Source organism: Plectropomus leopardus, chromosome 19 (genome assembly GCF_008729295.1).
Source record: "Plectropomus leopardus isolate mb chromosome 19, YSFRI_Pleo_2.0, whole genome shotgun sequence".
NCBI classification, from domain to species: Eukaryota; Metazoa; Chordata; class Actinopteri; order Perciformes; family Serranidae; genus Plectropomus; species Plectropomus leopardus.
This window is the reverse complement of record NC_056481.1, coordinates 26,924,154-26,949,467: the sequence shown is the minus strand read 5'-3', so window position 1 is coordinate 26,949,467 and position 25,314 is coordinate 26,924,154. Positions and strand designations below refer to the sequence as shown.

Genomic DNA, 25,314 nt, shown 5'->3' with positions numbered 1-25,314 from the left:
ACACTATATTGTAGAGATATTTACTGCTTTATCTTGCAGTCAGACAGCCATTTCTGACTGAGAATTCAAGCCATCATCGAAAAGCCACCTGAGAGAAATGGTCATTTTACTCTGCAGAACACAAGAGTTGCTGTTCTACTGCTTCCTCCATCAGTTAGTGTGTTACATAAAACGGAAAAAATATTATATATCTTACAGGGTTAAAACGATGTGCTTGAGATGCATGAATTTGACACTCAGAAATTTAAGTCACGGAATAGCTTGAAAATCAATTTTTTACTGTAAAGTTTTACTTTAAAGTCCTTCATTTTTTTACTTACCCCAGTCTATTTGAACTCCAGGCTTATATTTAAATTGATGTTGAATTAAAAAAAAATTAAAATGTGCTTTGCTGCGGCCCTCATCAACAGCAGAGAATTGCTAACGTTTGCTTCCATGCCTATATTCAGTTTATCAAAGACGTTAGCAAAGCAATGTGGTACATTAAAAAAGCAGAAACATCGGGTTAGACTGAAGTGTTTAACTATATATATTTTAAATGTTACAGCCAAATGACAACAGAAGTCACAATTGAGATATTGTCTAACCTGAAGTCATTAACTTTGTTAATGTTAGTGCAACATCATGGTGATTAAGTGTTTATTAAGCTTGTGCACATTCTTTCGATTTTTTTTCAATTGCATACTGTACAGTCAACCATAGAATATTAAAATAACACTTACCACATTACCATTTACTGCTGGCCTTTATCTGAAGGAGTAAACTGTAGGGTTGTGTGTGTGTATAAATGAGCGTGTGTTGTGTTCACTGTCTGTTTGTGCAGGAGCTGGATGACTTTGAAACTGTGTCAGACTTTGAGGTCCTGATGAAGTCTTCTCACGGTCACAATGGTCCTAGTGGACCTGAGAGAGACGAATTCAACAACCACAAAGATTATAACCAGGAGAAGCCCTCCAAACTCAAGCAACGGTAAACTCGCTGTTTTCTCTGTAGTAAAGATATCCAACTCTCCAGTAATTTGGACCCATCTGTCATTGTATTTGAGCACTATTGTTAAACTTTATAAAGCTACACCAACCATCTGATTTACCAGGTTCATGCTGAAGAGAAACAAGCCAGACAACAGCTGTCCATCATCGACTCGTGTGTCAGAGGAGGTCATTGCTGATGACAGAGATGAATATGAATTCCTCACGCAAGCCTCCACTGTAAGACCATACATGTACAAAGTAAAATTCATAAACATGTGCAATATAAATGTTAGCAATGACAACCCAGCTAGCAATTTTTGGCTCTAAAAATGACCTGAGATTGGTGCAGTACAACCAATGCAATGTTTTGGTAAAGCTTTCAGCAGCAAGTTTTCTTTTAGTGCCCAGAATGTTCTTAAAGTTGGGGTAAAATGCTCAGTGAACATAAAAAAATATTTAAAATGTTTTTTTTAATTGTTAATATATCACATTACATAACTTTTTCATGAAAAACGGGTCTGTAATCTCAGTCCTCAGCAACATGTTCTGAATATTGCTTTGAAAAATGTTTTTGCTTTGTTCTCATGCAACATTGTGGGAATGTTTTATAAAAAGAACATTCTATAATCTGCTATTTCTCAACATCCCCACAATGTTGCAGTTATCATGTTACGTTTTAGTCAGCATTTAACATTAACATTATTTCAAATCATTAATTGATTCTTTGAACATTAGATTAAAATGTTTTCTTTAAAATGTTATTGCAACTTGTAGGTAACATTAGGCAGTTTGTGGGAATGTTCCCTGCTAGCTGGGAAGTAGCTCCCCACAACAAGAGAGAAATGCACATCCCAAGGCTAAAGAAGCACAAGATGGTTTTGAAATTAATAACTTATAATAGTCATTACATATGCCAAATAATATGAAATCTGAATTTGTTTTTAAATTTTTCAACTGTCACACAGATCTCTGTTTTTTAGCATATTACGGAAGAGGTGTTAACTTAAGTGTTCTTAATTAGGTGCTTTAATTTAGTGTTTTATGATGTGTCTGTTGTGGAGAAACTTGATTGCACCTCTCTTCCTGTGCAGCACTACTACTCAGTGCGGATCTTCCCTGGTCAGGAGCCCAGCAGTGTTTGGGTGGGCTGGGTGACCTCCGACTTCCATCAGTACGACCCAGGCTTCGAACTACACAACGTCCGAACTGTCACCGTTACTCTGGGAGATGAGAAGGGCAAAGTTCATGAGAGGTTAGTCAAGTTGCAGCCAATTGTTATCTTAGGGTGAATTCTTGTATTTGTAAGATTTAATCTTGAGCAGGGATGGATGGGATGTGTCATTGAGGCTGATGGTTTACAGTCCAGCTTAAGACTACATCATATGATTTCAATGACTAGCACTCTATTTACCAGATATGAAGAACTTATGACTGCAGATAACTAAGCAGTTTATGAAGACATTCATTAGGAGGACCTTTAATAATCCATTAGAATCTGTTTTTCATAGGATTCACGTGTTTATATCTGCCAACATACCAAATTAAGCAAACAATGCATTATTATGTATTATTATTATTATCATGTTGACTGGGATTTTCAGTAACTGCTACATGATGTGTGTGTGTGTTTTCTTGTATAAATTGCAGTAGCTGTAACATGTGCTGTGTGTGTGTGTTCTCTCCAGTTAGAAGCACAGTAGCTGTTACTTGGTGTGTGTTATCCAGTATGAAGCACAGTAGCTGTTACTTGGTATGTGTTATCCAGTATGAAGCACAGTAGCTGTTACTTGGTGTGTGTTTTTCAGTATGAAGTACAGTAGCTGTTACTTGGTGTGTGTTATCCAGTATAAAGCACAGTAGCTGTTACTTGGTGTGTGTTTTCCAGTATTAAGCGCAGTAGCTGTTACTTGGTGTGTGTTTTCCTGTATTAAGCGCAGTAGCTGTTACTCGGTGTGTGTTTTCCAGTATGAAGTACAGTAGCTGTTACATGGTATGTGTGTTTTCTAGTGTGAAACACAGTAGCTGTTATATGTGGTGTGTGTGTTTTCCAGTATAAAGCGCAGTAACTGTTACATGGTGTGGGCTGGAGAGAGCAGCAGTCCTGGTCAGGGGAGGAACAACAATGGCCTGGAGATCGGCTGTCTGGTCGACACAACAAATGGATTGCTCACATTCACAGCCAACGGCAAAGAACTCAGCACGTACTATCAGGTGAACGTTTGATAGGTCAAAGTGTCAATATTAGAATGGTCCTTTTTTCACCTCCTGCTTGTTTGTTCGCACTTCTTTTAATTTACAGATGTACAGTCTGGCACTAGCTACATCAACACAACCTTCTCCTTTCAACCAGTATATCTTATTACAACTGAAACTAAATGGTGTGTTTGTTCAGTAAATGATAAGACTAAATTGTCATTTGAGGAAACACTCAGAAAACAAAAGTGCAAACTCACTGTTTTTTTTTGTTTTGATAGTTAACCCCCTGCAATATATTTGGATTAACCCATCAGACTGCAGCTGGTTCTGTGTATGAATGCATATCTTGCCCTGCACCTTGTCTTGCTGAATGTCACCAAACACACATAAACCAGAAGAAAAGTCTAAAGTCAACATCAGTTTGCAGGCTATATCACAAATTAACTAATCAGCTGTAGCACATTAAGCATCTTCAAAAGTGAATGATCGTTTGGATCTTTATTCTTCAACACCACAGCTACAACAAAAGCCTGTCTGTTCTTGGCCTGTAAGTGACAGCGACCAGATAAAGTTTGTTGACATGTCTGTCTGTGCCTCTGTCAGCCTTCAATGAAGTATGTACAGTGGCTCACCCGCTCAAAATACTTTTCCCCCTTACAACAACCAGAAAGAAACAAGCTCAAAAATCAGTCATTTTTCCAATAGATATAAAAGTTATTTGAACTTGATTTTGGTGGGAAAAAAAACAAGAAACTTATTGTGATTTCATTTGGACTTCAACAACTAGCTAAGCAATCTCTTCTCTTCACAGGTGGAGCCCAGCACTAAGCTGTTCCCAGCAGTCTTTGCAAAGGCTACCAGCCCTAATGTCTTCCAGTTTGAACTTGGGCGTGTTAAGGTTGGAAGTACATTCGTGTGCGCGCACACACACACACACACACACACACTCACGAACGCACGCACGCACACACACAGAAACACACACACGCACAGAGGTTACTTACATTTCTGCATTATAATAAAAACCTTCTAGTGGTACACAGGTGGAAAGATTCTGGCCCATTGGTAGAAAGGAAAGGAAAAACTGCATCATTTATATATATATGCAATTTTATGAACTAGGTGTGGGCAGCAACGTCTGCAGAAAAAGTGCTGTATGAAGTTACTGCTATTGCAAAGCGAATATTTCCTACTGCTGCAGCTTCACATTAAAAGCATTTAACTGGTAAAACATGAGTTGACTTTTATTCTGAAGTAGTCACAGCAAATGCAGTGTGGATGTCGCAGCGATGAGCATATCCACGACTGTCAGGGTCATTTTCAGCAGTTTTCCACAGTGGATCAATTTGAAATATTGCAGGGAGTAATGGAACACTCAGCAGCAGGTACAGTGAGCTGATAGATGAAGAGTTACAGTTGACAGGCAGCACACCTCTCTAAATTTGGACGTTTTCGTGGGTCTGTGAATAGAGTGCAGTAGTTTGAGTTGCAGTATGGATAACTGATCAGATGACCAGAACAGTTCAAATCGATGGAGAGGAGAAGCAGTCTGCGGAGTGAGTGAATGTAATCATTTAGACCCATGACAATGAATAGTTATGTTTCACTGCACCTGGGTGTTCTGCTGCTCTGCCTGTGACAGTACACTCTGCAGTGCAGTGAGTAACCACATGATATATATAGATAGATAGACAGATAGATAGATATAGATGGTGTTAGGGTGGTGTTACGGCAGATGTTTCAATGGTGGCACTCGCCACAAATAAATGAATGTGTGGGATACTCTGCCTTTCACTGTGCCCTGCTGTCTGTAGAATCATGCCATGTGGAGCATAAAATCAGATCAGTGTTTCTTGTAGAATGATAGATCCCAATTATTGCCTGGTGTTCTTATCAAGTTTATTTTGCTGTCCCAGAACTCTGTGACCTGTAACATTGCTCTTACCACCAGTAAACTCACAAAATAAAGCAGGACTAAAATCTCTGAGATTGCCACTATAACAGCAACATAATCCTTTACTCATCATGACCACACCCTACTTTTGTCATGTCAGTTTGAAATTAAATAAAGTTTTAGACAGACAGATCTACTGAGCATAAAATTGCACTATGAGTTTGAATCTTTCCACCTCCATATGAGCCCTTCTCTGGTCTGTCTGGCTTTGTCTATGTATTGGAGCAACATTGCCAATAATGCTGGTTCTCTTTCAGAATGTGATGCCTCTGTCAGCTGGTCTGTTTAAGAGTGAGAAGAAGAACCCAGTGCCTCAGTGTCCTCCACGGCTGCATGTCCAGTTTCTCACTCCTGTTTTATGGAGTCGTGTTCCCAATCACTTCCTCAAGGTATAGTAACAACTCACCCCTGTTTTTTTGGGAGGTGCATTTCCCAGTTGTATTTGGTTGTGATGTTACTGACCACATCACAACCAAAGAAAAATGTAGACAGTGTTTTGGAAGAATAGGCAAATCACTAATTGTGCAATGCACAGAACAGGAATGTTTAGCCTGACTGTTGGTTTGGACAGTATGACGAGATAATTGTTCACTACTGTATCTGTTGGCCACAATCATGGTGCTCACTTGTCCACAATAACAAAGATATTCAGTTCTGTTATAAATCTGGTATAAATTTGGCACTATAACCAGTCTTTCACAGTTTGGATTAAAAACAAATGGTCCACTGTTGTCCACTTGTGCTTGGAAGTTGCCATTTTCTGGAAGTAGGGAAACATGCATTTTCAGCTTCATCTCTTATATGATATAAATTTAAAATACATTTTCTTGTGATCGGTTTCTCTCTTCAACTGATTGAAACTTGAATCGGTTTGGGCCTGTTTGAGTTTACTGATGTGTTTGCATGGATCATTTTTAATCTGTTTGGGCTTTTAAACCTATTCTAATTCGGATTAGCAGGCTTCATGTAAACATGTCTAATGGGAAATCAGTCCTCAATCATTGTGGCTTTCACAAAAGCAACAAAATATAAACATGACAGTCAAGAGGAGCGAAACTGTGGGAGGGCTGTTAAACATGCTATAAAATGAAATGACCTCACCATTCGATTGATGTATTGATCTCAGCATGTTCTTTTGTATAACAGTGCTTACGGCATCAACATTGTGGCCACTTTGTTTCCATTTCTGGCTTTTAAAAACATGGATTTCCAGTCCATAGATATCTACATCTATGTTTGTCTCTCCCCTAAACCTTGTTTTTTTGAACAATAATTGTTTAAGTGTTTTTCTCAAATCTCAATATTGTCAGAAGGGAAATTTGAATATCATCCAATCCTAGCTGACAGTTCTAAAAAAGGAAATGTAGCAATTGGGTCAACTTCCAACTTACTTTCTAAATGACGTATTTTGCATTTGGAAACCAATGTCAGAAGGGTATCTGAAACTTGATTGACTATTCCTTGGTTTGAACAGAAAAATTAATTGCCTGAATGATTTTCATGCCTCCGCACTGGTAACTCAGTTGGCTTTATTATTTCAGTTTGGCCGTCCCATTCTTGTGAACGTCATTTCTCAAGAACATCTTGAGGGATTTTCTTTGGCAAAATGGCAAAAGTGTCCCCTTGGATTGAGGATAAATTGATGAGACTTTGGTGGTCAAAGGTCACTGTGACTTCACAAAACATGTCTTTGGTCATTACTCAAGAGTTCATGTGTAATTATAAAAAAATTTCACACAGATGTCATGATGATAAAACGAAGTGACGACATTTGTTATACAATGAGGTGATAACTCTAGTTGGATATTTTCCAGCATACTGTGCAAGCCTTCCTGATGCTCTCATACTGTAGTGCATATGGGCAGTTTGTGAGATGAACTGCTGTGGAGTGGGTGGAAAGCAATGTTTAATGTAATGTATGCTGTCTGTGAAGAGAGGGAAGACATTTGTGGGGGTTTTTTTCTGCTTTTTTCAGGTGTCAGCATCCAGAGTGAATGACAGACACGGCTGGCTGGTCCAGTGTAATGAACCTCTGCAGTTCATGTCTTTGCACATACCTGAGGAGAACAAGTGGAGTACCCACAGCCACACACACACACACACACACACACACGCACACACACACACACACACACACACACACACACACACACACACACACACACACATACACCTTTTTAATCTCCTGCTCTCTCATGTCTCATGCTGTGTCTCTGTGTTTGTTGTCCAGGTCGGTGGATATCCTGGAGCTGTCAGAGCAGAGGGACTTATTAAAGTTTCACTACCATACCCTCAGACTATATTCAGCAATCTGTGCTCTGGGAAACAATCGGGTGGCACATGCTCTCTGCTCCCATGTAGACGAGGCACAGCTCCTGCAAGCTATAGAGAATAAGTACATGCCAGGTAACACACACAGCATATAAAAAGAAGACCTTCTACATAGAGTGTAGATAGATAGATATTGATAGGGTTAATGTTTTAGTCGCATGTTTGTTTAACCCTTTGAAACCTGAGCAAATTGGTTTTATTTAACAACATGGGAAAAATGTAATAAGCAATGAAAGAAGTAATAACCCAAAAATAATTTAGAAATTAGTCAAAAATAAAAGAAAATTACCTAAAAATAATTGAAAAAATAAATAAATAAAATGAAAAAGAAATAATAAAAAAAACAACAATAAGGAAATTCATAATAATACTGTACTATAATTTTAGATTTGTAATTATGATTATTACAAATGCCTGTATTTTTTTCCCGGATTTTCTTTTCTTTTTTCCCTAGACCTAGCTTTTTAGAAATAATTTTCTATACTTATTTTTTGCAATTTGTTGAACATTTCTCATCAAGTTGCTCATTGCCTTTTTATGCCTCCGCACCAGCAATGGCTGTGACTAGAGGCATTACGTTTTCAGGCTGCTCATCTGTCGGGTCCGTGAATGTGATAGCTCAAGAACGTCTAAAAGGAATTTCTTAAAATTTAGCAAAAAACATTCACATGGACTCAAGGATGAAGTGATTAGATTTTAGTGGTCACTGTGACCTAGCATTCCTCTCATTCTTGTAAAAGTGTTATCTCATGAACAGCGAAAGGGAATTTCCCCAGATTCAGCCTAAATGTCCACTTTGACTCGATGATGAACTGATTAGATTTTGGTAGTTAAAGGTCAAAAGTGAAGGTCACTGTGATCCTGTCTTTGTTTTGAACGTGATTTCTCAAGAACACCTTTACAGAATTTCTACAAATTAAATACAAATGTACGATGGACTCAAGGATAAATTTTGGTGGTCATAGGTTAATGCTAACCTTGCCTTTATAATATTCTTGTGAGAGCCATATCTCAAGAACACCTTGAGGGTCTTCTTCAAATTTGAGACAAACATTCGCTTGGACTCAACAATGAACTGATTACAAACTGGTGGCCAAAGATCAAGCTCACTGTGACCTCATGAAACATGTTTTTGGCCATAACTTGAGAATACATATACTCACATTTCACACAAATGTCTAATAGGATATGATGATGAAGTTCTGATATGTTTATATCCAGTGTTTATATCCCTCTCCTGTTTTTGAGAGGAAATGCACCAGTTTGCTCAAAGGTGAAATACTTGTCTGAAAGCAGCACAAGAAAAGTGATGTCGCTCCAGGTTTCAGAGTGTTAAGTATCTTTCTGTATGTCTCTCACTCACAGGCTTGCTTCGAGCAGGCTACTACGACCTCCTCATTGACATCCACCTGAGCAGCTACACCACAGCTCGCCTCATGATGAACAATGAGTACATTGTTCCCATGACGGAGGAAACCAAGAGCATCACCCTGTTTCCAGATGAGAAGAAGAAACACGGTCTGCCAGGCATCGGCCTCAGCACTTCCCTGAGACCCAGAATGCACTTCTCATCACCAAGTTTTGTCTGTGGGACCGGAGCATCGTATCGTAACAATGGCAGCAATGGATCAGGAGACTGTTTCCAGTACAGCCCTGAGTTCCCCTTAGACATCCTGAAAATGAAAACCATTGAGATGCTAACAGAGGCGGTGCGTGAGGGAAGCATGCACGTACGAGATCCAATAGGAGGCAGCACGGAGTTTCTCTTTGTCCCACTCATTAAGCTGTTCTACACCTTGCTTATCATGGGAGTTTTCCAAAGTGCTGATCTGAAGAACATCCTCAGACTTATTGAACCATCAGTATTCTCTGAAAGAGGGGACGGGCAGGAGGACACGCACATGCAGCTGGAGGTGGTGAAGGAGGGCGAGGCTGAGGATGGAGGACGGAACATGCCCAAAGAAGGACTGTTACAGATGAAGCTACCTGAGCCTGTAAAACTCCAGGTGACAAGTAAACCTTCTCAGTGTGTAATCCCATCAAAAAATCTGATCAAACAGTAAAACCAGGCAGTGCTGATTGAGTCTAAATTAGGATAATGTGACTGCACTGCCCATTTCTCTCCTCAAATGATTACAGAAACATATTTCAATGCTGTGTTTAGGCGTATTAGTGAGAGTTTGTGAACAGAAAGCGGGCACCATCCTGCTTCCTGCATGCTGAAAACGGGGGCTGAAATAACAGATTGAACGCTAAAACTAAGCAGTGCGGATCAAATTTAAACCAAGATTCTGTTACTGAGTTTTGAAGTAAACTGTTACTTGAGATCGTTTGTTACCAATCAGCCGTCATTGTCTCATACAGACGTTTTTGCCTTACGTCAACCACCGGGGGAGCAGATACTCGTGTGGTACAGTGCAGTTCATTCTGGTTGTTGTCAGGGTTTTTTTTACCTCATGAGCAAAAGCGAATGTCCCAGTCCTTCTCCTGTCTTTTTTCTGGTCATATAGCTCTGAGTATTTATGTCTTTCAACTGCATAGACAGCCTTGTTTTATGTGAGGACCCTCTTTATCCTTGAAATACTTACTTGAAGTTACAGAAAACTAGATATAGCATCTCAGGTTTTCCATGTGTATACCTAGTGACGTGATATTCTGTGCAAAGCACTTGAAGTTACAGAAAACATCAGTTGGAAATGACTATGGATCTGAATTTTCTACATATCCAGCAGATGCTTGGACGATATGCGTGTTCAGATTAGATGCAAATGCAGTGAACAAACACCATGAGGTGTCGGTTGCTGTGCAGGAGGGGAGCTAGACTCTTGGCACAGAGTGGGAGGAACAAACATAAAATAGAAAACATGGTTCACAACGCTATCTGAGGAATATTCAAATATGAAATGGACACAGTGGTATACATCACTGTAAGTCCTAACAAAACAACTCACCTGTTGCCGAGCTTCTATCAGACTCTTGTGAAAAGTGATACTGCGCATGGAATCGCTTTTTCATCCTCACTTGAAATAAGTATGTTGGAGGATGTATGACGAAATATCAGCAAGATGAACAGCAGGGATACTCAGCTTGTGGCCTGCGGGCCAAATCTGGCCCCGTACACATAAGCAACTCATGTCCTAAAATCCTAGACATGTCCTAAAACACTAGAAACGTCCTGAAATCCTAGAAACATCCTGAAATCCAAGGAACCTCCTAAAATCCTGGAAACGTCTTGAAATCCTAGAAATGTCATGAAATCAAAACAATCGAAAAATATTAGAAATGTCTTAAAGTCCTTGAAAATTCCTAAAACCCTAGAAACATGTATGGGGCGGCTGTGGCTGGCCCCTGACCTCCTGTCATTTTGCAAAAGTGGCCCCATTGCAAGCAAGTTAGATATCACTGAGGTGCAGGTTCTATCTGTCAAAGCTGTAAAAGTCTCTGAAGCCAGTAACATGTCAACATTCTCTTTCAAGGTTGCATCTGAGTCTGATCTGTGTGTGTGTGTGTGTGTGTGTGTGTGTGTGTGTGTGTGTGTGTGTAGATGTGCCATGTGCTGCAGTACCTGTGTGACTGTCAGGTGCGACATCGTATCGAGGCGGTGGTGGCCTTCTCTGATGACTTTGTGGCCTGTCTTCAAGACAACCAGCGCTTCCGCTACAACGAGGTGATGCTGGCACTCAACATGTCCGCAGCCCTCACTGCCAAGAAGACCAAAGAGTTCAGATCTCCTCCACAGGAGCAGGTAGGAACACCACTGAGGAAGAGTCTGGGCTGCAGGACAGAACAGTATAGAGGATGAGCTTGTGCAACAGACTGGAGAAGACTGCAGAATAATAGCACAGTGCAGAATAACAGGTTGGTAGTTGAGAAGAACAGACGACAATCGAGCAAAATCAATGTTTGGAGACACTTTGAATAAAGGAATTTAACATCAGGAACATATTCAATAGTACCTAAATACTCATATTCAGGTGAAGTCTCTTAACAGTGGACACTAGCTGGTTCACTTTCTTTCTTATTTAGCATTGAACAGACTCACTTGCAGTGAATGAAACTCAAGTAAGAGAGACGTTTTTCCAACCTGTGCTGCTTTAGCTCTTCTGTCAGTGGAGACATTATGTTTACTTGCACAAAATAGTCAAATTTTTGCCCTTATTCCGTAAAAGACAGTATTTCTACAAAGCTGTTTACATGGCTAATGAAAATAAATATTCTGCTAACATTCCCATTTACCTGCAGCTCTGTATACTCCAATTAATGTGCCCCAACTTTTCGTTTATCACGTAAAAATATAGAAAAGGATTTGTTGGACTGTGTTTTGAGCACAGCCTCCATTTTTTATTCCTTTAACCACCTTGTTTAAATGTTGGCGCTGTGATATTTGTGCATTTGACATCCATGTCCTTCATAATCTTTAAAAGCAAGTGTTTTTCTTCTTCCTATCAGAAATGTGGACTTTCCTGCATGTACTTTTTTCACCAGTCTTGCAAACTGTTGGCGAGTTGTTTAGTGTATGCATCCATAACAACGCACAGAGCCGATCGTAAAGAGACGAGAGGCTGTGTCGTAAAGTGCAGTAAAAACCCCACTTGAGATGCATACACCAAGGTGGCACAATACATGGCCATATAATGCTCCTAAAGCCTGAATAGTGTCTGCATATCCCACATGCCTTAATCAAAAAATGCTAAATTTGCTAAATATTTGAATGGAATATGCTGCCACATTACATTCAGAATGTTGTCATCTTTTCAGAATAGTGGAATATTGTTGTGCATGTAACTGTAGCCAGTGATTACTTGAATGTATTTTAGACCTAAAGTATCAATACACTTGTGGGAACACACTCCAAACATCCAAGCATTTTAATTGCTGTATGTTGGATTTCGGAGATGTTAACCCAGGGGTTGGTGTGGGAGCAGTCAATGAAAGGTGGGTTTACATTACAGATTTTCACAAAACTGCATTTCCACTGAGTGATGTTATGATACTTCTCCTCTAGTGATAACATTCCATTAACCATGGTGATGGATGTCCAAATATTAGCAGCTTTAGTGCTATTGCAGCCACCACACTAGCCGTCATTATTTCCGATCCAAAGCCACATAGGCTTGTTATGTGTGCGATAATGGAAAGACAAACCCCTTTTACATGGAAGCGGCCACATATGAGGGATTTCTGGGAGGTAATAGTTCACGATTTCACGGAGGAATAGTGGATTCAAAACTTTCAGATGATCAACTTTTAAAGAGTTATGTTATGCAATAACATCTTGTAGCTCCTGCTGCATCATGAGGGAGACAGTTCCTACTGACAAGCACATAGCCATAGCATCATGTGACCTAGAAATGCCAAAAAAGTGTTTCTGTCACAGTGTTGCCAAATATGGCTTTTTCCAATTGCCTGGAATACCACCTCATGTGAGCTTAAAAAGTTTTTTGCGATAAATGGATGTTCTTTTTTTTTAATTGACATGTTTCCATTAGGCATATTTTATATTTTCAATTTCAATTTGTGCAATTTTAGGGTTAATGGAAACCCGCCTACAGTCACACCTGCATGTGTTTCTGCAGATCAACATGCTGCTGAACTTCAAGGATGAGAAGCAGGAGTGTCCCTGTCCTGAATACATCAGAGAACAGCTGCTGGACTTCCACGAAGACCTGATGAGACACTGTGGTAAACTACCATTCTGATTTACTAACACAGACAACCAAACATTGAAATGAACTCTAACATCCAGAGACATTAGTTGGGATGAATAATGAGAATATGGGAAGTAATATCTGTTGACTGTATCTCCATTAACTGCAAACATACAGTGTGCACGGTGTACTGATCTCTCAATTTGGCCAGGTATAGAGTTGGATGAGGAGAGAGGGATAGACGGTGACAGTGACTTCACCATCCGAGGACGACTCATGTCATTGGTGGAGAAAGTGGCTTACCTGAAGAAGAAGATGGCCAACCTGCCAAAGGAGAAAAAAGACAGAAAACCCAGTAAGTCCTCCTCTGTACCAGTTAACACACATAAAGACAGGAAAAAAAGCAGCAAAAAAAGAGACACGTGAACACTTTTCAGTTTGTTACATATAAATCTTGACAGACAATCTCTGATTATTTTCTGGGCAGATTTCCATGAAATGTGATGAGTACATTCAGATCCACGATGAAAAATGGTAAAATAAAAATAATCAGTATATTGTACACTAGAGGAAGTTATAAACAAAAGAGACTCCAGCAGCACTTTAGTGGGTCTTCTTATTAGGGAGGTCAAGGCAAAGAAATTAGGAACAAAAAAAAAAAAAAAAAAAAAAAATATATATATATATATATATATATATTATATATATATATATATATATATATATAAATATATAAATATTGTTTTGTCATATTGTCAGTGTAGCAGCGAGCACTCATGCAGTCCAATATGTTGTTTTTCTTTTATGTGTTCAGCCTTTTTATTAAGAGGAATGCACACAGACACAAACCCACCTGTCCTCCAATGCCATCATACTGGCGGTGCGGCAAGTGAAATTTTTTTATGTTATAATATTATTTTATTTGTCTTAGGGTTTTGTGTGTGTGTGTGTGTGTGTGTGTGTGTGTTTAAGATTTCTGATTATGGGCCCAAAATCTCCCAGCACGCAAAAACTCCCTCTCCCTCTCTGTGCAGGTACGTTACAGCAGTTGATCTCAGATACGATGGTCCGCTGGGCTCAGGAGTCTGTTATTGAGGATCCAGAGCTGGTCAGAGCCATGTTTGTCCTGCTGCACCGCCAGTATGATGGCATTGGAGGACAGGTGGGTTTGTGTCTGTGTGCATTCCTCTTAATAAAAAGGCTGAACACATAAAAGAAAAACAACATATTGGACTGCATGAGTGCTCGCTGCTACAACAAACCTAAGTAACACCGTCTTCACATACAGAGCAATATATATATCAGTTTATTAATCAGAGTATTCTGTTAACTCGAAATTGGCAGGATGAGACACAAAGAAACAGCTGTTAACAGCGTAGTGTAATGCATACTTTCTCTCATAACTCTGTCTTGTACCTTCAGCCAGGTTTCTACAATGGGGGAAAATTAGTAATTAGGGTCGAATTTTTTATTTAGAACCAAGAAGGTCCTGCAGGTTAAATGACATTTGTCTGTCTGTCTACCTTAAGTAAAAACAATTTCTTCCTACTTTCATGCTTTTTTCATGCTTTTTTTTGGTCCAAAACAGCGCATAAAACATCCAGAGAGTCCTCGGCCTCCTCTCCCTTGCTTGTTCCTTCACTCACCGTGTCTCACACAGTTTTATCTCCTTTTGCAATCTCCCTGCTGTCTCCACACTGTTGATCCGCCGAAATGACTTTGGCCTGCTTAGTATCGGACTGGTTGGCTGGTTTGAGGAAATTTAACAAACTTCATTGTCTTTTTGCCCTCCTTGCTGCTGAGGGCAGGCTATCTTAATTCATCCCACAGTTTCAAATCACATCAGCTCACGTGAGGAGTACAAAATTCCAAACTCAGCACTGCGTGACCTAAAGTGCTGTCTCTCTGTCTCTCTCTCTCTCTCTCTGTCTTTGTCTCTCTCTCTCTTTCTCTCTCTCTCTCTCTCTCTTTTACTCACTGATTTAAAATGCATCTAAAAGAGGCAAACAAGGGATTTTTGACTTTAGTGGGGAATAAAGTCAAACAAGACAAGTAACATTAAGTATTAGACAAAAATGTATTTACATATTTTCATACTGACAAAGGAGGTGTCCGATCCATTTAAATAGGTTCCGGATCCAACATGGGATGTGCCAGAATATGTTTCGACAGGATCCGGCTCAAAATAAGTCCCGATAGTATGGTAACTGATAACAGAGTATTTCGGCCCAATCTGCAGTCTGTACAGCTTTTCACAAGTAATATCAAGTCTCTGACAGTGGAGAAATGTGTGGACCGCAGCTATAAGTTTGAAAATATATGAATCTGTTTCTATTTGTCCAGGTGCGGGCCCTTCCTAAGACCTACACTATAAACTCAGTATCGATCGAGGACACCATCAACTTGCTGGCTGCTCTGGGTCAGATCCGATCTCTGCTGAGTGTCCGCATGGGAAGAGAGGAGGAGAAACTGATGATCAGAGGGTTGGGGTGAGAACACACTCATCTGTCAAGCTCCTGAACACTGATTGTGATAAACTTTGGTCCTCTCTGTGTAGTTAAAGTAACATTCAAGTGAATTTCTATTTGTTAGGTCACCTGTACACATGCTGATACTGATCTATCTGAAAATGATTGACATATAAATAACAAAAGAAATGATTATATACTGTATGTGGCAGCATGGTATGTAATTCTCTCCAAAGTAGTTAATTGCGGTCTAGTCTAATTTCAGTTTTAAGCAAAGCAGAAATGATTTAAGCATGAACCTGAAAATTGTGCCAGGCAAAGATCATTGTACCCATGGGTACATATGTGTTTTAGCACATGATCAATAGTCCAGTTGGATCAATAATTCTCATAAAATAATTTTTTTGTGAGCTCTTGTGGCACCAGAGAAGGTCAATAAACACAGGAAGTTCAATAAAGGGCTGCAGGACCTGCTGTCAGTCATCTGACTTGATGTGAGTCCATGAGGCCTGATGATGCAGGATGACAGTCACCTCAAGTCTCATCAGTCTCTTATCTGTCAGCTTGTATGTTCGGCTTTGTTATAAATCAGTGTTAATACAAAATGAAAGAACTGCAAAAAAAAACCCAAAACTTCCATTTTTTCCCGTTTTTCTGAGACTGGGTCGCAGTGGCAACAGGCCAAGCAACGTATTTCAGACGTCAATCTCTCCTGTAACTTTTTCCAGCTCCTCCTGGAGGATCCTCAGGCCTTCCTAGGCTGTATGGGATATATTATCCCTCCAGCATGTTCTGGGTCTATACAGGGTCTCCAAAACACCTCAATTGCCACCCTTCAACCCCAAGGAGTAGCGATGCTCCGGATTTCTGAGCTACTTACCGTGGAAGGGAGGTCATGGTGGGATGTTGCCGATAAAACCACATTGTCTACAAAAAGCAGAGATGCAATTCTAAGGCTCCCAAGCTCTCCATGACAATCATGATAAGAGACAACCCTGACAGAAGCCATCACCCACCAAGAATATGTTTGACTTTGTGCCAAGTACACAGAGACAGCTCTCATTTTGGATATATAAGATTTACATGGCCCATACAGTGACTGTCAAGTCCACCTCTTTTTCCCACCAAATTGACACGAGGACAACTCGATTCAAGGTTCCAACTCAAACTTTTATTTTATTTTTAGTTGGTTGGTCGTCTTGTTTCATAGGTTGTAAACCTTTAAAGACAGAAAACAAAATTACCATCCAGCACAGAACCAAAAAGTTGACACATTACCCATTTTCAATTAGTTAATCATTTAAGCCTTTTAAATTGAATAAAGAATAATCAAGAAAAAGAGTAGTGTTTTAACATTTAACAGAATATATATGCTATATTTTTACTCTATTTAAGCTCAAAATTAAATATCTTAATAGCTTATTGGACAGAAAATCAAATAAATGCTGCACATTTCAGACGACAAGAAGCAAATAAACATTCTACAGACCATTGGCGTCTTTGGCCTGAATCCAAAGGTGGACTTGGGTCTCCTCTCCTTTGTCTCCTCTTGCTCCTTTCTCCTCTGTGTGTGTGACTGTTGAGCTCCCCCAGTCCTTCCCAGGTGCTCTAAATCAGAGTGCAATCAAGCACCCTCTTGCCTCTCGCTGTTGCACTCTGGGAAGTGTAGTCCCATGTACTGAGACTCAGCTCGACAGTGACAATTGCCATGGTACCCCATCCCCCCACAGGACTCCATGGGAGACACAGTAGGACTTCAAGTCCAGAAAGCACATGTAGATGTGATGGGCAAACTCTCATGAACCCCCCCAGCAGTCAGGGTGGAATCCGCGTGGCTCCTACTGGATGTAGGTCTGATAATTGGTCAGAACCTCCTTTCAGGTGGCCTGAAATTCTTGGAAGACTGAGCAGTACTCTGATAACTGGAGCAAACCCTTTGGCCCCCTTTAAAAAACTCTATAAGCACTGGCTCCACTCTCCACATGACACTAAGAGGGCATGTCAGCCAAGACAGCCCAACATTGTCTTGTCTTTGGCATCTCAAGGTGAATCTTATATGCACCCATGCATATACATTTTTTGACTGCTTAGAGACCTCTGCCAGAGAGAAAGGTGAAGTTTTCCCCCAGTATTCAAACTTTTTCTTCTCACAAAGGATGCGTTGGTCGGGTTCAGGAGTTCACCAAGTTCTCTTTCCACCAACAATCTCCCCATATCTCCAGTCCAAATCTGCAGTTCTTCTTTTCAGCTGAAGACAGCTTAGGCAAATCCATGCTTCCACCCTTTCGAATGGGTTGCCAGAACTTCTCAAAGTGCTTTACCATATCCTCCCCAAACTCCTCCCACACCAGAGTTTTTGCTTTGGCGACCATCAAAGCCAGGGCTTTTCTGGCCCCCCAGTACCCATCTGCTGCATCAGGAGTCCCTGGGCCAACCAAGCCTGAAAAGCATTCTTTTTCAACTTGATGGCCTCCTTCAACACTGGTGTCCACCATTGGGTTCTTACGATGCTGCCACATTAGGCACCAACAATTGTCCGAGTCCAACTCAGAGCAGCAGCCTCCACTATGGAGGTTTTGAATATGGTCCAGATTGCAGGTCTCCAACACTATCTGGAGGTGGTAGTTGAAGACCTCCCAAACAGGGTCATCAGCCAGACTTTCCCAGTACATCCCCACTATACATTTGGGATTACCAGGTCTATCTGGCAGCCTCCTGATCATCTGACCCAACTTACCCCCAGGTAATGATTAGTTGCCCCTCTCCTCACCCAAATCTCCCAAGGCATACAGCCGCAGATCTGATAATACGACCACAAAGTCAATCATTGATCTTTGGCTTACAGCGTTTTGGTACCAGGTCAACTCATGAATCAGCTTGTGACATAGTTTTTGTCATGGCCAAACCATGACTAGCACACAAGTCCAATGACAAAGCATCAATCAAACTTAGACCAGGGCCTTCCTTTCAGCCACTTCAGCTTTCTTCTTAGTTGCCCACATAAGCAGAGCTGTTGAGTTCCCAGAAGGTATCCTTTTCACGATGCCACCAGGAGACTCCAAGAAAGCCAGGTACTCTAAGCTGCTGTTTGGTGCTCAAGCACAAACAGACACAGACTTCCTCATGCACAATCAAATACTGGCCACCCCCTTTCTCAAGATCTCTAACACAGTGGAGAAGATGAGTATTACCACACTTGCCAGGGGCCTCTTACTCTGGGTACTCTGGAGAAAGTGAGAGTCCAGCATCTCTCCAGATCCAGTGACATGTGTAGAGGTGACCCCAGCTGCTGTATATCTACTTGGCACTGCTCCTCCTCCTCCATTAGCTCTAGTTTCTTCCCCACCTGGGAGTTAATGTTCCAGTAGAACCAACCTATGATGCCAGAAGTCAGCCACAAGATGCTCCCCAGCTAGCTTCCTTTTCACATCTGGCTCCAGGAGGGGGCATCGGTTGTTCACTTCTGGGTGAAATTCTTCAGCCTCTTTTTACAGATTAATACAGGGTCTGTAAAGTGTTCTTAATCTGGCCCCTCTGTTGGGACTGCTTTGCTTAAGGACACTCTACAAGAAGCTATTGCCCCCAACAACACAGCTCAGTTGACAGGTCAACCATACCACTTTAGTTTGAGGTGTTGATTATTAAAGAAGTACATGGAAACTATGAATCCTGTTTTTTCTTGGTGTATACCAAATAAGATGAATTACAGGTGTGAAAGAACAGAGCTTATGGTTCATGTTTTGAAGTTGTCTGGCATCTTTCAAAACTGTCGTGGTACAATTAGATCTGAAATACCCTTAAAAAACTTGATGATGGATACTCCACTGCTGGGAATCAACCATAGATGTAAGGAATTTTGTAATCAATGTTTTTTTTGTTGTACATTTTTATTGAGGAGAAATCCTTGATGTCCATACATATAGTACATGATGAAAGATGTAAAACACCAGCTAGTTTTGTAACATTACTCCTGCACTGGAAAAAAAAAGATAAGGAAAACAAAAATTGGTGGGTTAGGAAAATAGCACCAGGAATGTATAGTGTTCTGTATATACCATGGCCAATCAGAGCGTACACTGTAAACCTGTTAAGAGCCCTGATGATGGACAAACTCCTAAAATTTTAACTCTCTCCTTAACCTCTGCCTTCGTCTGCAGTGATATCATGAACAACAAAGTGTTCTACCAACATCCGAACCTGATGAGAGCTCTGGGGATGCATGAGACTGTCATGGAGGTCATGGTCAACGTACTCAGTGGAGGAGACTCCAAGGTATGATTTATTTATAGGCTGCAGAGCCAGAAAATATAAGCACTGAACCTGGATCATGATGTCGACAGAAACCAGGACCAGAACCAGCTTAGCTGAATCATAAAAATGTGGCTCTTTTATGGGTAGATGTGGTTTATCCAGGGTTCCCACAGTCATGAAAAACCTGGAAAAGTCATGGAATTTCACAATTGCATTTTCCACAACTGGAAAAGTCATACATTTAGTAAAATCACTGAAAGTTTTAAAAGTCATGGGATTTTGATGTGTGTAATAAAATATGTATCTTCAGTGGAAATTTCATTTTCTGCTGCTGACGACATAACATAGCTTTAATACGATATGCAACATTTCGCTGATGTGTGTTTTTCCACTTTCTCCTCTTGCTCCATCTCTCCCTGTATTTCAGTTAGCTGAACTTAAATTTGAAAATAGTTTGTGTCTGATATGTTTGAAAACACCAGGCAAGTAGGGAAAGAAAAAAAGTTATTATGGGTCCTTGAAAAGTCATGGAAAGATTTGGAATTTTGTCCATGAAAATGTGTTGAAACACTGTTTATCTCTTGTTCTTGGCATTCAGTATCAGCCTTATCTAATTCTGTATGACTGGATTTTTTTGAAACTTGTAAATTTTTATGTGAGTGCAAAGATGTAAATAAATGCATACAGTAAAAATTGTTTGTAATGAAAATATAATATTGCCACATGGTGTTGTCTAACATGGAGTCTGTGTTTTCACAGGAAATCACCTTTCCTAAAATGGTGGCCAACTGCTGTCGTTTTCTCTGTTACTTCTGTCGAATCAGCCGTCAGAACCAGAAAGCCATGTTTGACCATCTCAGCTACCTGCTGGAGAACAGCAGTGTTGGCCTTGGTGAGTATGAGAGTACGTGTGATTTGCACTTTACCTGCTGCTTCTGTGTGTTGTTTTTACTCCTCCCTGAAAAGCCCCGGCCCCTCTCTTTAAAATGGCGTAGTTAAGTTTACTGTATAAGGTGGATGATTGGCTGCATTTATAGGAGTTCACTTCCCATGTGAGCAGGAGCACTGTGTGACTGTTAGGCAGCACTGAGACACTGACCATATATTTGATGTGAAAGTACATTTTTGACTCTAGGCATAAGTTATGGTCTCATGGACTGTCTGAAATCATTCCCTTATACACTCATTCATTACTGAATAATAACAGAGACGTAGTAGTGGATTGAGATTATGGACACCTATGAAGCATCATTATTTTTGTGTCATTGCTGATAGCTGTAGAGTCACACAAAAGTCATCTTCAAATCTATAAGATGCGATGCAGTGTACGTCATTTACAGTACTTTTATGCCTTGGCGCCCATGTTGGCAGATGCCAGAAGCATTATGTTTTCGTGTTGTCCCTCCGTCCATTCATCTGGCACATTCTTGCTAAGGCAATATCTCAAGAACGCTGTGAGGAAATTTCTTCAGATTTGACACAAAGCTCTTGAGTAGACTCAAGGATGAACTGACTAGATGTTGGTGATCAAAGGTCAAGGCCATAATGACCGTGCATTTGTTGCATTCTTGTTGAAAGTGATATCTCAAGAACAGGGAATTTCTTTAAATTTGACACAAACATTCACTTGGGTCAGTGATGGGCTGACTTTGTGACATAATATCTGAGGATGGCCTTCGAAGAGAGGTTCCTCAAATTTGGCACAAACATACAATTGGACTCAAATCCAAAACCCCCTGTTGTCACTTCCACAAAGTTCCAAAACCAAGCCATCGCCATGATGACCAACTGTCCACCGATGAAGACCACGTGATGCAGCTGTGGATTAAAAAAACAAAACAAAAAAACTGAGTGGAACTTGAGATGAAATTAAATTGAAAATCGAAATTGTGAATGTAAAATATGAAATGAACTATATTTCTTACAAAAATGTAGACAAAATAAAGTGATCTCTTAATCTGAAACTGTGATTTTTTTCCATTCCTTTTTGGAAAAAAAATATAATACAACAAAGTATTATATTTCATAAAATAATAATAATTTGATTCACTTATATTTGACATGCAGCATCATACCAGTGATATGTTCAGTGAAAAGTACTGCTTTCTCCATTTTAAATGTTCAGAAACATCAATAAAGAGAAAAGAAGATCCAGACTGCTAGCATTCTAATACAATTGGTGCTGGTAACCCACAATGTGTTAAGCTGTGCAGTAAGCTTGGCAGGAAAAACAACAGTTTGACCGAACAGATGTGCTCAGCCTGAGGCTGACGTTAAAGCAGCATCCATGAAGACATGACAGGTACTCAGTACAAGAAAATGAACACAGACGCTATGTGACACAGGCGAGGAATAATCATATTCACCGTATGTTTGAGAAGGAAGATCCGCCTGCAGAGCTTTCAGCAGTGATGCTGTTTTCTACCATCATGTTTGTGTGCACACAAGAAGAAGCTGTGTGCTGTGTTTAGACAAGCTTTGGGGTTCTTTGTGAAACCTAATTTGTTTTTACAGCTTCATCCCTTATTGCTCACAGACAACTGGCTGTGTATCCAACAGTGCTGCATCCAGGAACACATGCATCTTTGTTGCTTTATTGCTTTTATTGCTCCCAATCCTCTTAGGTGTATTTATAAAGTATGTTTTCTTCCCCTTCCCTCTCATCCTCTTCTCCTCTCCTCCTCTTGTCTCCTCAGCGTCTCCGTCCATGCGAGGATCTACTCCTCTGGATGTGGCTGCAGCATCAGTTATGGATAATAATGAATTGGCCCTGGCTTTAAGAGAGCCAGACCTGGAGAAGGTGACAAACATTAACACACACACACACACACACACACACGCACACGCACACGCACATACACACACACACGCACGCACGCACGCACGCACGCGCGCACACACACACACACACACACACTCAGAGCTTTCTTCCTTGGAAGAATGCAGCATACAGAGTTTATTTCAGAGGACTGAGGGCTGCAGAGGATTTACTGTAGCATTGTTCCACCCCTCACCCACTCAGACCAAAAGTCGATGATGTGTTTGTCACCAACTTTTCCTTCAGCAAATAAAAAAATACAATCAATAAATACCCATACAGTCCTACACCTATCTAAAATGATGCACCCAACAGTCCTGTGGTGTGAAAGCTCTCTGTGCCTCTGTAGGTGGTGCAGTACCTGGCCGGCTGTGGGCTGCAGAGCTGTGCCATGTTGGTGCGTAAAGGATACCCTGATATCGGCTGGAACCCTGTGGAGGGGGAACGCTACCTCGACTTCCTGCGCTTTGCTGTCTTCTGTAACGGTGAAAATTTAGTTTCAGTTCACAAGTCCCTTTTCTCAGAGTCAGATCTGCTATTTTCCAAGAGAAACTGTTTTCCCTCTTTGTCAGTGAATGCATTTGTTTGGCGTCCAGTATGTTGTCATGAACACTTCTCCCGTTCTGTGCTCAGGTGAAAGTGTGGAGGAGAATGCAAATGTTGTGGTGAGGCTTCTGATTCGCCGACCAGAATGTTTTGGTCCGGCCCTGCGGGGTGAAGGAGGGGATGGGTTGTTGGCAGCGATGGAGGAGGCTATTAAGATCTCTCAGGATCTCTCCAGAGATGGTCCCTCTCCTACATCCGAGAGCAGCAAGACACTGTAAGACAAATCATCACATCTCATTCATTAGTATTAGCTAATGAGATTTTAGAAAAAAACATCCTGTATTTACAGTTACAGTGGGCCTCATTCACAAATGGTGCAAATGCACAAATCTTTACTTAAAGGTGAAGTGCTTAAAATGTAGGGGTATTTAGCAGCATCTAGTGCTGAATCATAGATTGCAACCAGTTAAAACTTCTCCTGGCTAGAATTCCTTCAGTTTCCATTATTCAGCAGGTTTTTCATCAAGAGCTGAATTATCCCTAGAGGTCTCTTCCTCTGCAAAACAAACAAACCAGGTGATTAAAACAGCTCTAAACACTGAACAAAGCAGTTTGACGTTACAAATTGGTGAATCTGCGATGCAGTTTAGCATCTCAGTGATGGGCTGCTCACTCACAACATAGTCACGCTTTTTCTCGCATAAGTTAATGTGTGTTTACCTTTTTTCTGATCCAGACATTCAGGAGGTAGAATTATCTGTAGAGGTCTCTTTCTTAAACAGACCCGGACATTTAAAAGAGGTTTAAAACAAAACAAAACAAAACCAAATGACGCAGTTTCAGCTCAAAACTCAAACGCATTTCTGATCCACCTTGGCATGTCACTACAGACGGCTAGTCCAACACATGGAAATGTGAAGCCTCATTTTTCTCTGATATCTGATAACTTCAGATTAAGATGCAGATGTTCAGGAGGTTTTCACCAGAAGCCAAATTATTCACAAAGGTCGCTTCCACTCCAGAATAAACAGGCCTGGTGATTTAATCTGCTGGAAACACCTAATAAAACACTTTCATATTGTCAACAGAGGAATTTCGGCTCGTTCATGCTCATTGTATTTGGGCTTCTTACTACGGTGACATAAAAATACAAATAGCTGTATGTAGAGCCAGTGTTTGGTTTGTCCATTCTGGGCTACTTTAGAAACATGGAGGTGCAACATGCAGGTGATTGCACACTAAAGAAAGCAAACCTATAGTATTATATTCAATTTCTGCCAAAATTTCCCTCTAAATCTTACATGCTGCACTTAAATTGTGCATATTAATGCTTTACGCTCAAATCTGGGGTTCATCAATATTTTGTTGTTTGAGATGAGGTGTTTGAGGTGAAATGTTTAGTTGCCTCAGTGACATATTGTGGTGTGTGTGTGTGTGTGTGTAGCAGTGACATGCTAGAGGAAGAGGAGGATGACACCATCCACATGGGAAATGCCATCATGACCTTCTATGCTGCTCTCATTGACCTGCTGGGCCGCTGTGCACCAGAGATGCATGTGAGTAGCAGCACAAACATACACACATGCACACTCTTGTAGATACTCACACTAATCAAAGCCCTTTCATATCAGCTGATCCACGCTGGAAAAGGTGAAGCAATCCGTATCAGAGCCATTCTGAGGTCTCTGATTCCTATTGAAGACCTGGTGGGAGTGATCAGCATCCCATTCTCCATGCCCAGCCTGGCTAAAGGTAAGCAAACTATCCAGCATCAACCCCATTGGACTGCAGATCTCAATCATCCCGATTTTAAACAGCACAGCAAAATGAAACTATGCAAACAAAGGTAACAGTTTACTGTGAGTTGATGTCTAAAGCTTGAATTCAACCCTGTTTGCTTGTGTGTGCATGTATGTATGTGCGTTATGTGTTTGCCTCTGCATGTATAGATGGGTTGGTGGTGGAGCCAGACATGTCAGCTGGCTTCTGTCCGGACCATAAAGCAGCCATGGTCCTGTTCCTGGACAGAGTCTACGGTATAGAAGACCAAAATTTCCTGCTGCACCTGCTGGAAGTCGGCTTCTTACCAGATCTGAGAGCTGCTGCCTCTCTGGACACTGTAAGAGAGTGT

At 40.7% G+C, this 25,314-nt stretch overlaps 1 protein-coding gene across 1 annotated transcript in view; it reads left to right on the top strand.

The window, feature by feature from the left end:
• The window catches only part of ryr2a (ryanodine receptor 2a (cardiac)), a 237,273-nt gene that overhangs the window by 130,486 nt on the left and 81,473 nt on the right, over nt 1–25,314 (top strand). The window contains exons 31-52 of the mRNA XM_042507822.1: nt 824–969; nt 1,094–1,208; nt 2,063–2,223; nt 3,023–3,182; nt 3,979–4,065; nt 5,379–5,510; nt 7,097–7,191; nt 7,352–7,527; nt 8,818–9,458; nt 10,997–11,197; nt 13,029–13,134; nt 13,312–13,455; nt 14,135–14,262; nt 15,444–15,589; nt 19,726–19,840; nt 20,579–20,711; nt 22,516–22,619; nt 22,987–23,122; nt 23,271–23,457; nt 24,628–24,739; nt 24,815–24,935; nt 25,133–25,302. Of these exons, the coding sequence (XP_042363756.1) occupies nt 824–969; nt 1,094–1,208; nt 2,063–2,223; nt 3,023–3,182; nt 3,979–4,065; nt 5,379–5,510; nt 7,097–7,191; nt 7,352–7,527; nt 8,818–9,458; nt 10,997–11,197; nt 13,029–13,134; nt 13,312–13,455; nt 14,135–14,262; nt 15,444–15,589; nt 19,726–19,840; nt 20,579–20,711; nt 22,516–22,619; nt 22,987–23,122; nt 23,271–23,457; nt 24,628–24,739; nt 24,815–24,935; nt 25,133–25,302 (3,516 nt within the window). The remainder of the gene's footprint in view (nt 1–823; nt 970–1,093; nt 1,209–2,062; nt 2,224–3,022; nt 3,183–3,978; nt 4,066–5,378; nt 5,511–7,096; nt 7,192–7,351; nt 7,528–8,817; nt 9,459–10,996; nt 11,198–13,028; nt 13,135–13,311; nt 13,456–14,134; nt 14,263–15,443; nt 15,590–19,725; nt 19,841–20,578; nt 20,712–22,515; nt 22,620–22,986; nt 23,123–23,270; nt 23,458–24,627; nt 24,740–24,814; nt 24,936–25,132; nt 25,303–25,314) is intronic.